This window comes from Heterodontus francisci, chromosome 1 (assembly GCF_036365525.1).
Source record: "Heterodontus francisci isolate sHetFra1 chromosome 1, sHetFra1.hap1, whole genome shotgun sequence".
Classification (NCBI taxonomy): domain Eukaryota; kingdom Metazoa; phylum Chordata; class Chondrichthyes; order Heterodontiformes; family Heterodontidae; genus Heterodontus; species Heterodontus francisci.
In genome coordinates this window covers 125,773,227-125,788,504 of record NC_090371.1, presented here as the reverse complement: position 1 = coordinate 125,788,504, position 15,278 = coordinate 125,773,227, and the positions used below count along the sequence as shown (strand labels likewise).

At 39.7% G+C, this 15,278-nt stretch overlaps 1 protein-coding gene across 2 annotated transcripts in view; it reads right to left on the bottom strand.

Annotated features, from left to right (window-relative positions):
• Nucleotides 1-2,263: 2,263 nt before the first annotated feature.
• The window catches only part of sgcb (sarcoglycan, beta (dystrophin-associated glycoprotein)), a 41,140-nt gene continuing 28,125 nt past the window's right edge, over nt 2,264-15,278 (bottom strand). The window contains exons 5-7 of one of the 2 annotated variants that reach the window (XM_068035485.1): nt 10,972-11,103; nt 6,782-7,027; nt 2,264-2,799 (exon numbers count right to left, since the gene is read on the bottom strand). In XM_068035485.1, the coding sequence (XP_067891586.1) occupies nt 6,824-7,027; nt 10,972-11,103 (336 nt within the window). In that variant the 3' untranslated portion in view covers nt 2,264-2,799; nt 6,782-6,823. Of the gene's footprint in view, nt 2,800-3,259; nt 7,028-10,971; nt 11,104-15,278 lie in introns of those variants that run through there. The other variant, XM_068035477.1, reaches the window with a different exon arrangement.

Sequence of the window (15,278 nt, the reverse complement as noted above, 5' to 3'; positions counted from 1 at the left end):
CAAACAAATTTCTCTGCAGCACCTGTGGAAGAGCCTGTCACTCCAGAATTGGCCTTTATAGCCACTCCAGGCGCTGCTTCACAAACCACTGACCACCTCCAGGCGCGTATCCATTGTCTCTCGAGATAAGGAGGCCCAAAAGAAAGAAAAGAAAGTACACTTGAAAATCTGTGCATTTGTCTGGCACCTGGATATGTGGCTCCTGGCCTCAGCAGTGAGTATCCATGGGGCTTTGTTTGGAGCACACCCTCCAGTATCCAAAATATAGTGGCCCATGACAGAAGGAGTATGGCTAAGGGGCAGGGACACCAAGGCTAGGAGTTTCCTCATCCCCAGCTTGGATTCGCTGGCCAGCTGGTATGTTGAAAGGTGTATTGGCCTGGCCCCCAAAGGTAAGTGGGCAGTGTAAGTAAATTAACTGCCTTACAAGGTGGCCGATAAGGACTTAATTCTTGCTGGGGCCTGGTTCCCTTAGATTGGTGAGTCTCGAGCTACTCTGTCCGTCCCACCTCCCCATCACGCAATATTCTGGCAGGGTCAAGAGCAGAGATACCAGTGGGCACATCCTGCTGTTCATGTCAGCACTGCAGAATTATCTTCTAAATGACTGATGCACTGGAGAATTAAGAAAAAAATATATGGATGGAGAGACTGAACTTGAATTTGTAAACTCAACAAACAATTTAGTGAGAAAGTGCTGACTTTTTTAAATTATTGATGATTCTACCAGTAGACCTGAGAAAAATGGATGGAGTTTGTCTGTCTAGCAGCATACTATAGTTCATTGCTTCTTTCCATAGTTTCAGAACATCACTATTGGAAGGACAATGATATAAGTTTTATACTTCATGATCTGACCATATAATTAACATTTAACAAAGTAATATGACAATACATTTCTTTAAAAAAGACACTCCCAGACCTGGTTTATATCTATTGCATTAGGGTTTCCCCAGGTGTGACATTGCAGCTGCAATAAACACAAATTAGAACAGACACAGATCCACATGTGTGCATGCATGAAACTAATGTCAAGTTTGCTGATTAATAATATTGATACAAAAGTAATCATGATTTCATAATTGCCTGCACTACTTAAGTCTCTCAAAAAACAAGCAATCATATCTACAATAAAATGAGTGGAATGGATAGCTCCAAAGGTACTGAATCTTAAGTATTCTGTGCAAGAAAACATTTGTTCTAGAAAAGTGAAAGGAATCATCATGTTATTTTTGTGTTAGTGAATGAGTAATGCTACTTTTTTCTAAACATTGGAATGTTTCTGAACTGCTGCTTGTAGTTAGAGGCGGTGAATTTAGCTGTGCTGTCTCCATTCTTTAACATAATATGGGTGACATTAGCATCTTGCATAGGTATCAAGATAAAAAAAGACAGCACCTTCCTAACCCAAGACCTCTACCAACTAGAAGGACAAGGGCAGCAAATACATGGGAACACCACTACCTGCAAGTTCCCTTCCAAGTCACACACCATCCTGACTTGGAACTATATCGCCGTTCTTTCACTGTCGCTGGGTCAAAATCCTGGAACTCCCTTCCTAACAGCACTGTGGGTATACCTACCCCACATGGACTGCAACGGTTCAAGAAGGCAGCTCGCCACCACCTTCTCAAGGGCAATTAGGGATGGGCAATAAATGCTGGCCTGGCCAGCGTTGCCCACATCCCATGAATGAATAAAAAAATGAGTGGCTGATGGTCGGCACAGACTTGGTGGGCCGAAGGGCCTGTTTCAGTGCTGTATCTCTCTATGGCTCTAAGCATGGAGGGAGTTTTAACCCTTTTTCCTGTCACACAAGATGCCACTCGTCATTTTTCAGATGCTGCCACCAAGAAGAATTCTTCCATAGAGAATAACAAAAGGCCATGATAGTCTTGTTTGAAGATTTTCTGTGGTTATGATCGCAACAAAAAGGGTTGTTAGTAATGGTAACAATAACTTCCGCACTACTCAGGCCCAAATGTTTTTAGACTTTGGTTTCTCAATAATAAAAAATGAAGTGGCAGTGTTCCATTTCCTCTTCACTCTGAAATGCGGCATACCTGTCATTAAACAAACCTCCGTATCTCTGCCTGTGAATTCTAACTATCTTAGAAACTAGGAAGTGGAGCAGCTTTGTGAAGCTATGAATCACCTGTAAACCATGATTGCGATTGCTAACTATTTCACTGAAATTATAGTACCCTAACCTTGATGGAATTGGATAGAATGTTACAACACAGAAACAGGCCATTCAGCTCAATAGATTCATGCCAGTATACATTGAGTAACAGTACTGGTTTTACACAACTGTCTTACAGCATTACATTAAATGACAAGCAATTAATAAAACATTTTCTTCACAAAGTCTTGTTCAAGCTAGTCAGACGTAATCTTCATGGATGGACTTTTGACTGCCTCAGAACGCTCTAACTTTCAAAGGAAAAATATCCCATTCTTACGCTATTCAGCTATCTTGGGCTGTATCTACGTACAACTATATGTAGAGGGGCATGTTTTCTGAGGCCATGTGTTGAGGTGTTTACCCTATTTCTAATCTTTCGGCCTTCATTTCTGTTCTACAAACATTGTTTGTAGTACTTTAAATGTGTAGGCCAAGTGGCCTTGCAGGGTTTTTCATATGTGGTGTCTTAGCAACTGCCCCTTATATTGAGATGGGCTGTCTCTTGACCTGGATGTTCATCATTCTCTGTCTTTTGAGTTTCCAAACAGTCTTTGTTCATACATTTCCTCTATTCTCCATATTCGCTCTCAGGTTAAATGCTGAAGCCAAGTACACTGGAATATTTAGAATATTTCAAAATGATTTAAATGGTCAAACGAGTCTCAAGTGCCTTTCAGCATTTTACTACAGTACAACAATACTAACATGTCAAGATAGTGTTCAATAAAGGCCTTTTATATATCTCATGCGATACAACACTAAGAATACATCATGCTGTAGAAGAAAATCCAACATGATGGAAAAGCTTCTGAAAGTTAACATCTTTGTAGAAATCTCAATAGACTTCCTTGGAGTCTGAATCGTGGCTTTAAGTAAACTACTACGTGGCATTTTCACAATATATTACACTTTACTTGGCCAAAACTATGAACCAAAATCTAAGTGAAATATTTCATATGTAGGAGTTACTAGGTTACTATGATTACCCAAATATAAATTACTTTGTAAAACCAAAAGAAACACAAAGGAGAATCCTACATACTCTTCCAAACAAAGCCTAAATCTCCGAGACCGTTATTCAAACAAAGAGCATTTATTAAACGCAAAACAAAGTGTAGCAATGAATACTTAAGTTGGCAATTCTTTGGATTTGTAAACATTATAAAAAGGTTTCCTACAATTGTAGTGTAAAGACAACAGTCTCAAATGAGATGTACTGCCTGATAATGCACCCATGGTAAGCACAACACTTTTCCCATATTGTCATAGCTCTCATAAGATAATGATTACAAACTAATATAGGTGGCACTCAAGAATGCCGTAAGAACTTATTGTTCAGCATGTTAAGCTAACAGACTGATCACTTTAAAAAGAATGTATTACAGATATGCTGTTTGTTTTAATAAATGGTTTGTGGAAGTTTAATTAGCAATTAAATTCAGCTCCCACAGTATCAAACATAGCAACTCTTTCCAGGGTAGCATTTTTTTTAAAATATCAAGAGATGGGGAATAAAGGAAGTTAAAACAATTCTTTAAAAACATTTAGAAGAGACATTGGTGTTAACACTTTTTCTTTCAACTTAACTGTAGAAATATTTTGTAGTCTTCACAGAAAAAGTTTGATGGGTGATAAAGGCAAATGGCCATTTTCAAAGTGAATATACAGCGACATCTCCAAGTTGATTTGAATAAATTCCAGTACTTGCTGGAATTCATCTGTCATTTTATCTCAATGTTTAAAATTGGAAATTCCTTACTTCATGCAACATTATATTATCACACAGCTAATATGTTTTAAATAGATATATAAATATGCCAGCAAGGCTAAAAATGCCATACAATGTTATTGCAAAACATAAAGCAATTTGCAATGAAGTCAAAATTAAATATAAACTATGTTGGTTGTTATATATGAAACTGTATAATCAAACTATTGATATATTGAGTTGTTGTAAGTAACTGCATTATATAACAGACCAATGAGTTGCTACTGTCGCTTACCAATAACTCTGAATAATCAGTTACAAGTGATTATTAGTTTCCCATATAAAAGTCACCACAGTGACAAAAAGTTCAGTGTATTACAGGCTTGAGAGGAGAATAGTGTAGAAGTGACCCCAGTATAGCTACATTAAATTTCATTAAAAAGATACACGCGTGCAATACTGAACAACAGATACTCAGGAGCGATTACTAAGCAGTAATCTCACTGAGTAGCTAAGATGTCAAATGATAAGCAAGAAGCTCGAAACCCAAAAAAAACTTGTTTAAAAAAAAGTATTCTGTTAAAAAAAAAAATGTATACTTGAATTGTGCGACAACTTTTATTTAATTATTGTTCTTTTTTCAGTTACTAATAGGTGCTTGTCAAGGCTGGGACCATGGGCGCAGCATGCAACTTGCTGAAAAATTAAACAATTGTGATGCAAATAACACAGATTTACTGTGCAGTTGCAGGAAACAAAATAATTAGTTGATCGGCAGATAGCCCCAATTTTGCCACTCCTCACACTCGCTCATATTGGTTAGGAGTAACTTTAAGTTTCCAGCTTGGTTTTTAATCATAGTCTGAATCCAGAGTAAATGAAGTCATTCACATGCATGAGGGCCAACACAGATACAAGGATGATGCTATCCCAGAATCTTGTGACAGATCTACCAAATCAATATCCTTTAGTGTTTGTTAAGAGATTAAATCTTATCCTTCACTTTGGTTTTCCTATCTTCCACTTTTTTTTGTGCCCTTTTTTCATATAAAAATGAATCTTGCCTATAAATCTCAACAGATTATAGGACCGTGGTTGTCTTGCACAGTGAATGACACTGTAACTTCAAAACTTAGTTACCTTTGCATTCGTTCCCCATAAACGACCAGTTATTGATTAACAATCTCTCCAAAAACTTGATTTTTAGTCAGAAATTTTACTCTTTTTACGATGTTTCAAGCAGGTTTGTTCCAATTTATAATTGAAAAGCAATTAGAAAAAAAATTAACATGGTGTTTACACTATTTGCCATTTTCTTTCACTACATACATAAGGTTTTGTGAGCAATGTGACATGCAGAAAGATAGCAAGTGTATTTTGGCTTTTAGTTTAGTCATGAAAGCTGGTACATTTCTTTAGCTTAGCTTAAAACATGCCCAAGGATAATTCAAAATGTCTATGGCAAGCTCACATCCAGGCTTTCAACTGATAAATTTAAATTTTGCAATGATTGCTATAAAAATCTGATAAAAATTTAAAAAAATAAGGGTATTAATAGTGTCATTTTCAGTTAAGTAATTAATTATAGAGCAGTAAAGTTTGCATTAATACTTAGGTTTTATTTCAACTGCTTTATATTTATTTATTCCTGCCTTCCAAACATATTAATTACTGAATTGTTACAGTATTGCTGAAAACGGAGATATTTTGTCGAAGTTTAATTATAATGAAATTAGAATACAGGGGATAATGAAAATCCATTTTACCCAATTATCTTGTTAGGTTTCAAAACCATTCCAAGGGGTTTTGCATAATAACTCTGCCAAAAATGAAAATTTACAGAGGCTGCACTTGCCCATTTTCTGCTCCTGATAATGGAGCAGTATAAAGCATGTCCCCTTCCAATTAGAAGCTTAATTAAAGTAGGCGAAAAGAACACTGCTCAGGATTTTCTGCTGTGAAATTGCCAGCTCATGATTCTCCTGTTCATTAAAATTAATTGGACAAAAATCATGGGCTCACAACAGCTCAGGTAAAAAAAATAGTCTCTCTAAATATAACCACAATATTGTAGTTTGGGATTTGCTATGCAGTGATTGAAAATTACACTGTAAACCAGTGCTGGTAAAGTCTATTCAAGAATAGGAAAATTAGAGAGAGGATATGAGATTCCCTCCAGACAGGATGTTAAAATGAGGTTCCCCACAACTATTTTCCATCTGATTATCTGATTTTGAAATATTAATACATAGCTTTTTGGGGAAATCTATGAAAGAAAAGGCAAACTTCACTTCTAAGCTTTCAATGGTAATTGCATTGTCTTGCTTTAGCATCTAGAAATGGCAAAATCCTAGTCCAAATCACAATTAATATAAACTGCTTAGATTTACGATATTATACAAATTCATTGCATTATATTCATTGCCAAACTTTCAAATATGAGGTGGAGCCAGTTTTATGAATTCAAAGGTAAATACAGTGTTCAGTTTGTTATTGGTATTAGATTAAGCTATTTATCCGTTTTCAGTAAATTACAATTTTTCAGCAAAAAGTTTTGAGCGAGAATGGAACTTAAATTGATTTGTAGTTCTAAACTACGGGTTTAATTTAATCGGAAGCTTTGTTTATCTTTATCCATACACTAGTCTAATACGTATTAAACTATGTAGACTTTGTCCACCCAATTTGGTTTCTTTCCTACTTTTAGCCAAATGCCACTGTTTTAACCTGAACAACAATGGCAACTCCTGTATCTTCATATTTTTTGTTACGCATTACAATAATCAGGCACTTGGGTCACAAGCGATGCTATAATTGGTTGGTTAATAGTGATTATTCTGCATTAAATTAGCCTCATTTTTTAAAATGAAAGACATACAATAACACACCATTATTCCCTTCATTTGGCATTCTTTTGTAGGTTGACATCTTCAGTGCATGATTCCACAGGGATTATCAGATGTTTGACAGCCTGTATTTCTGTTTTTCACTTGGACTCGGAAAAGTGTTCCATCCGCACACATGCAGAGCTTATAGCGCTCCCAGCCATTGTCTACCAGGAACTCACCAGTCGATGAATTTGGAAGCCGTGATGTACTGATCATCACAGTCCCATTAAGAATAATACTGTTTACCTAAGGGGAAAAAAAATGAAAACTATGCTTCAGTAAAATTATTAGGGTGTTTTGGAAAAGAACATTAGGTAGACTGCTTCAAACACACAGTTTTCTTTGAAAAATGGAAAGGGAATTGGGTAATTAAAAATTTCAGTGCAATGTTTCAAATATATGATCAAAATCCAGACTTTCTAAAGATTAAAATTTTAAACTTCAATTTCTAATGGCTAGCTTCCCTATTTTCCAAACCTGGTCACCAAGACAAGATTATTTCAGGACTCCACCTAGACATACCCTGCAATAGACTGTCTCCCGGTTAATCAGAGATGGACACAGAATTCTCTAACTTTCAGATTCTCATTACATTAAGCTCCATCTATTGCAAAATTTATTCAGAGTAAATTTTTGGAAAATGCATTAAGAAAAATGCAAACCATCACTAAGAAAAAAAATCACCATTCACATTCTGCAATAAACAGTACTGTACATTACAGTGTTTAAATGTAATTAAATGTTACATTTGTTTGAGCACACTGCCTACTTATCCTTCCATACTCTTTTCCTCCATGTAAACTTTCCAAACCATATTCACAGCCACCCCCTTGACCCTGCCATCTCATGTGGTTTTGTTACTCCCATTGCATCAATCACAGATAAGGCCATCTCTGATCACTTACTTGCATCACTCTCCACCCACATCCCTCTTCCATGTTCCAGCTCTACTTCCTTCTGTGTCTGCCCCTGGAAAAAACTATCCCCCAATTCACAACTGCACTTTCAAAATTCCAACTGTCTAGCCTTTGGCATTTCTACAGCTACTGATTTGCTCAACCACACCATCACCTTAAACACCCTAGTCCCCAGTAAATCCATTACTCTCTCTTACCCTGGCCATTCCCCCAGTACAGCCCTTATCTCTAATCCCTTAAGTCCAAGGAGCTCAGACTTGAATGGATATGGCGGACAACTGGTTTAGCCATTCACTGCCAGATCTGGCTGGACCAAATAAGCACTATTGGGTCCTGCTCTCATCTGTTAAAACTGCTCACTATTTCAGGATCATCCTGGAATGCAAAGATAACCCCCGGCTTCTTTTCTCTACTGCCAACTGGTTTCTTAAACTCCTCCTCGTTGTTGTCTCCACCGTCACTTCCAACAATAAGTTTGAGGAGCTCATGGACGACTTTGTTAAGAATGAGAACATCCGATCAGCTGGCTTTGCCACTTTCCTCCCTTCCACTAATCCACCAGGCTAAAATTCCTTCAAAAATCCCCCCTGTCCAAGCCCTGAACTCGCATCATTCTTTAGTTTCTCCCCAATCTCCCCTCAAGCCCTCTCTGAGTGCATCTTGCCCATGAGACTCACCTTCTGCTCCTTTGCCCTATTTCCACCAAAGTGCTATCAACCTAACTTCCCTTCATGGTCCTCACATTAACTGATATTGTTAACTTTTTTTCTCTTCAAATACTGTCCCTCTCTCCTTTAAATCTGCCCTCATCACCCCTTTCCTCAAAAAACACCTCACCACCACTTATCTCAACTTCTCCACTGTTGCTAAATTATCAGACTGCTTGTCCAACATCCAATACTGGATAAGCAGGAATATCATCCAACTAAATCTTGGCAAGACCGAAACCATTGTCTTCAGTTGCCGCTACAAACTCCATTCCCTAGCTACCGACTCCATCTCCCTCTCTGGCAACTATGCGGCTGAACCAGATTGTTCACAACCTTGGTATCATATCTGACCCTGAGATGAGCTTCTGACCACATATCTGTACCGCCTATTTCCATCTCTAAGATCACCCGACTCCACTTGCCTCAGCTCAACTGCTGCTGAAACCATCATCCATTGCTTTATTACCTGTAGACTTTATGCACTTCTGGCCAACCTCCCACATTCTAACCTCTGTAAACTTGAGGTCAACGAAAACTCTGCATTTTGTGTCCTTACTCGTACCAAGTTCCGTTCACCCGTCACCCCTATGCTCGTTGACCTGTATTGGCTCCCTGAGAAGCAATGCCTTGATTTTAAAATTCTCATCCTTATTTTCAAATCCGTTCATGGCCTCACCCCTCCCTATCTCTGTCATCTCCTCCAGTCTCGTAACACTCATTTAATTCTAAGATGACTTTACTCTTACGCTTCAATCCCTTTGAAATAAAGGCTAGCACCACTTGTTTTTCCTAATTGCTTGCTGTAGCTGCATATTGACTTTCTGTGATTTGTATACATAGATTCCACTGAATATCAGTCTCTCGTCATTTAAAAAATACCGTTTTTCTATTTTACCTATCAAAGTGGATAACTTCACATTATACTCCATCTGCCATCTTCTTACCCACTCACTTAACCTATCTATATCCCTTTGCAGCCTCTTTGCATCTTCCTCACAGCTGACTTTCCCATCCATCTTTGCATCATCAGCAAACTGGGACACATTTCACTCGGTCCCCTCATCTAAATCTTTGGTATAGATTGTAAATAGCTGAGGCCCAAGCACCGTTCCTTGCAGTACCCCCCGAGTTACAGCCTGTCAATCCAAAAATTATCTGTTTATTCCCTTTCTCTGTTTTCTGTCCATTAACCCATTCTTAATCCATGCTAATATATTAACCCCAATCCCATGAACTCTAATTTTGGTTAATAACATCTTATTGAATGCTTTTTGAAAATCCAAATACACTATGTCCACTGCTTCTCCCTTATTTTTCATGCTAGTCACAACCTCAAAAAACTCTAACAGATTTGTCAAACATTATTTCCCTTTCATAAACCTGTGTTGGCTCTTCCCAATCATATTACGATTTTCCAAGTGCTCTTTAATTACGTCCCTAATAGATTCCTGCGTTTCCCTACTACTGATGTCAGATTAACTGGTTTATAATAAAAACAGAAAATGTTAGAAATACTCAGCAGGTCAGGTAGCATTTGTGGAGTTAGAAACAGAGTTAATGTTTCAGGTCTGTGACCTTTCATCAGAACTGGGAAAAGTAAGGAATTTAATAGGTTTTGAGCAAGTGAAAGGTGGGAGGGTAAGAACAAAAGGGAAGGTCTATGATAGGGTGGAGCACAATATAGATTAAAGGCTGGATTTTATGTAGGTGGTGGGGGTCTCGACACCAGGCCAGAAAGGAGAAGGGAACCCCGCCTCGGCCATTTTGGACGACCCCCAACTGCATTTTACGGCGCTCAGGCAGTTAAATGCCTGGTGCAGGGGTCCCCATCCATTTAAGGATGAGGATCCCGCCTCCAAGAGCTGCTGTCCAATCAGAGGACTGGTGGCACTGCTGGAACTACAATAGGCCCAGGATCAGAGGCAGTGTTGGGGCCCTGGACTGCAGGGTGGGAGCAGGCTTGCTAGGGCCAATCAGGCAGTCCCCGGTGAGGTGTGGGGCGGAATGCTGTTGAGGGCAGCGGGGGGATGGTTGGGGGGGGGGGGTGGGAGTGTGGTCGCAAGGGCAGCCTTTGCCGCTAGGGGCGCTCTGTGGACCACGGATTACCCAAGCAGGAGGGCACATCCCAGCCCATAGGGAGGCTGCCTGGTGTTGCTGGGCAGCCTCCCACATGAGGGCCCCCTGCTGCGGGTAAAATGCCAGCAGCGTTGGTAAGAGGCCCTTAAGTAGCCATTAATTGGCCACTTAAGGGCCTCAATTGGCCTCTGGGCAGGAAGATCCTCCTCAGCTTTCCCTGTGCCTGAAAAAATTGAATGGTGTTGGGTAGGCATCAGGCACTCCACCCCGACCTCTGCCATTTCCTTATTCCTCATTATAATTTCTCCTGTCTCTGCCTGTAAGGGCAATTCAAATGATTATCTATTAGAAAGACAAGTTCATAAACACTTTTAATGTCTCCAGAGAACACAAATAGAAGAAAAAGGGGAGTTGTCTATTAGTGAAACATTTGTGACCACTATTATGTTCTATTGATTTCAATGTTATGAAAGAACTCTGCACTCACAGCCTTGAGTTCCATATCACCCCTCATGCGAAATTCAATGGTTTTGCCCATGATAAAGACCCCTTCATTTCCACGCACAATCACACGGCCACCAGCATGAATCTGAAGATCAGTGCTATAATTGCTCGTTATCTAGAAAGAATGATTTGTTTCAGAAAATAGTATCGAATGTCAGCATTGATATAAATATTCACAATACATTTAGTTCCTAACTGTGGAAATGCCACAAGATTTTATTTTCATGGTACTGGTTTCCAGCTTCTGCTTTATAACAGAAATGCTTACTGCTGTTAAAAACAGAGAAACTATTTAAACCAGTTATTGCAATGTCCTAACTGAAGAATGAGAACTGAATCCTCTTACTCTCTCTATTTTGGGAAGTCCATAAATAAATATGAACCAATATATCAATCAATATGATACTCATGGGACAGACCATCATGCCTTGTGAATGACAAATGTCATGTGAAAATAAACAGCATGCATACCCATCTATATATACATACTATCTGATTATCAATGCAATGGACACATGCAAGTGCAGTGCTGAGTGAACGCAGGGATGTGAGCGAAACGAATATAAAGACTCCACAGAAATAGATCTACACCACATCAGAAGCTTCACAGGTGAAACATAAATTGATTTTCAAACAAAAACAGCCATATTAAATATTGTGAAGAGAAAATATAAGAGAAAAATCTATCGAGATCAGTACTTGATATTAAGCATTTACTTCGAATTGGGCTCTATGTTTTATTAATTAAAGAATTTCTTTAAAGTGTGAATGGTGTTACTAAGATTGCAGAAGAGTTGGAATTGCTGTGCGTCAGGGGTTAGTGCTGAGTCCACCGTTACATTGAATTAAATTGCATCTACAAGAGAGACGGGCCATTCAGCCCAAACAACGTTTATATTCAACACAAGTTTTTTTAATGCATGTATTATATGATTTGGAGGTGGGTACAAAGAAAAGAAATACTTGCATTTATATAGCGTCTTTCACAACCTCAGGGCATGCCAAAGCATTTTAGAGCCAATGGAGCACTCTTGAAGTATGCACTTCAAATTTGCTTATAACACGAAAGGAGAAGGCCTGGTAAACAGAGATGACTATAAAAGAGCTCAGGAAAACACAATTTTATCTGGATATATGTGAGGTTATACATTTTGGGAGGAAAAACAAGCAACAACTCGTTGCTGGGATGCTGAGGTATATAGATGGGCGGCACAGTGGCGAGCACCGCAGCCTCACAGCTCCAGGGACGCGGGTTCAATTCTGGGTACTGCCTGTGCGGAGTTTGCAAGTTCTCCCTGTGACCGCGTGGGTTTGCACCGGGTGCTCCGGTTTCCTCCCACCGCCAAAGACTTGCAGGTGATAGGTAAATTGGCCATTGTAAATTGCCCCTAGTGTAGGTAGGTGGTAGGCAATATGGGATTACTGTAGGGTTAGTATAAATGGGTGGCTGTTGGTCGGCACAGACTCGGTGGGCCGAAGGGCCTGTTTCAGTGCTGTGTCTCTAAATAAAAATAAATAAAATAAACAGCCTTGAAAGGAACAAAATATACATAATGGAAATGCAGGTAGATAAAAACATAAAAAAGCCTAACAGTATTTCTGGATTTATAAATAAAGGCACAGAATAGCAGAACAAGGGGGGTCATGATAAATTTGTAAAACACTGGTCAGCTTCAGTTAGAGTACTGAGAGAGGTTTTGGATGGACTATAATAGAAAACACATTAAGCCAAAGAAAACATACAGCATAGATTTACCAAGCAAATGCCAGGCTGGAAAAGACTAGAGGTACCAGGAGTATTTCTAGTGGACCACTGAAGCCAAAGAAGCTTTTACAAGCCCAGGCTTGGGCTGATAAGTGGCAAGTAACAGTCACGTCACACAAGGGCCAGGCAATGACCATCTCCAACAATAGAGAATGTTACCATCTCCCCTTGACATTCAATGGCATTACCATCACTGAATTTCCCACTATCAACATCCTAGGGGCTACCATCGACCAGAAACTGAACTGGAGTAGCCATATAAATACCGTGGCTACAAGAGCAGGTCAGAGGCTCGGAATCCTACGGCGAGTAACTCCCCTGACTCCCCAAAGCCTGTCCACCATCTATAAGGCACAAGTCAGGAGTGTGATGGAATACTCTCCACTTGCCTGGATGGGTGCAGCTCCAACAACACTCAAGAAGCTCAACATCATCCAGGACAAAGTAGCCCGCTTGATTAGCACCCCATCTACAAACATTCACTCCCTCCACCACCGATGCACAGTGGCAGCAGTGTCTACCATCTACAAGATGCACTGCTGCAACACACCAAGACTCCTTAGACAGCACCTTCCTAACCCGCGACCTCTACCACTTAGAAGGACAAGGGCAGCAAATGCATCGGAACACCACCTGCAAGTTCCCCCTCCAAGTCACACACCATCCTGACTTGGAATTATATCGCCATTCCGACACTGTCACTGGATCAAAATCCTGGAACTCCCTTCCTAACAGTACTGTGTGTGTATCTACCTCACACGGACTGCAGCGATTCAAGAAGGCAGCTCACCACCACCTTCTCAAGGGTAATTAGGGATGGGCAATAAATGCTGGCCTAGCCAGCGACGCCCACATCCCATGAATGAATAAAAAAAGCCAAAATGCACTCCTCTAATTCTGGCCTCTTGTGCATTCCTGATTTTAATCACTTCACCATGGGTGGTCGCGCCTTCAGTTGCCTAGGCCCCAAGCTCTGGAATACCTTAAACCTACCTCTTTGATCAAGCATTTGGTCATCTGACCTAATATCTCCTTCTGTGGTTGGTGTCATACTTTGTTTTATAATGCTCCTATGAAGTGCCTTGGGGCATTTTACTACTTCAAAGTCGCTTTATAAATACAAGTTGTTGTGGTTTCAGATGACTGCAGAAGGTAAATTTCTTTTTATTAGATTGGATTTGGGAATTGTTAATGATGTCTGTTTTCTGTGAAAACTGAAACCTAATAGCATGACATGCAGGAAAAGTAGTTATGGTGGGAGTGCAGTGCCACCTGAACTTATGACTTAAGCTGCAGTTATATCCAATCTTCCTTCAGTTGTATTATAAGAAAACAAATAAAGAACACAAATAATGCAATTGTTTCTGTGATAGATTTAGAATTTCATAAAGGTAGAATTGAGCTCCAATTATGTAAAATTAATTTCCTACTTAGTTTGGAGGAAGGTTCCTCGAGGAAAGTTTGTGCAACTTGCAGCATTCTGAAGAGTATTGCGATTCATAATTTGCAGTCAAAATGAGTTATGTTGCAACGAGTTTAAATATGCATACATAATATAATATATTAAAGTAAAATTTGTTACAAGTGACAACTCACATTGATTTTTGCACCATAAGATAATATACTTAGCATTACAAAGAAAGACTACAAACCATGCAGGTACCATAGCTTCTTTTGAATCAGCACACTGCTCTTTAAGTTTGGATCAATCTGCTACTTTCTGTTCTATTATAGAACCTGTTTGAAAAATAATGGTCTTTTAAAATGAGGAAGAACCTAAGTGTCAGGCTTGAGGTGACAAACACACAGATGAGGGTTTCAATAGCAGCTGGAATGAAGATGTGGTGGAGGTGGCCGATGTTACAAAAGGTGACAAAAAGGTTTATGTTGGGAGAGGTATGGGACCACAAGCTCAGTTTAATAGGATGTCAGATTGAAGACTGCTTGAAACAGTGTTTGGGGGGGGGGGGGGGAAGGGGTGTGGGGAAAATGGAGTCAGCGGCAAGGGTATGGTGTTTCTTCCGGGGGACGAAGACAATGGCTTTCCAATATTTAACTGGAAGAAAGTGCAGCCTGTAGAAGACTAGCTGTCAAACCACCAACCAGACAGCACAGAGACAGCTGAGAGATCAAGAGCTACAACTAGAGAGCACTCCAGAGGTCACAGTACAGGCTGCAGAAACTCTGGTTACGAATGGATAGGTAAAAATAGAACCAAGCAAGAACATTCCCACTGAGCTGGACAATGGAGAAGAGGGGCTGGACAAGAATGGTGTGATCAACCCCATAAAATGCTGCAGAGAGGACAAGCAGGGACAATATATATGAATGATTTGGATGTGGGGACCAAATGTAGTATTTCCAAGTTCACGGATGACACAAAACTAGGTGGGAATGTGTGTCATGAGGAAGATGCAAAGTGGCTTCAAGGGATTTGGACAGACTTAGTGAATGGGTAAGAATGTGGCAGATGGAATATAATGTGGAAAAATGTGAGGTTATCCACTTTGGTAGGAGGAACAGAT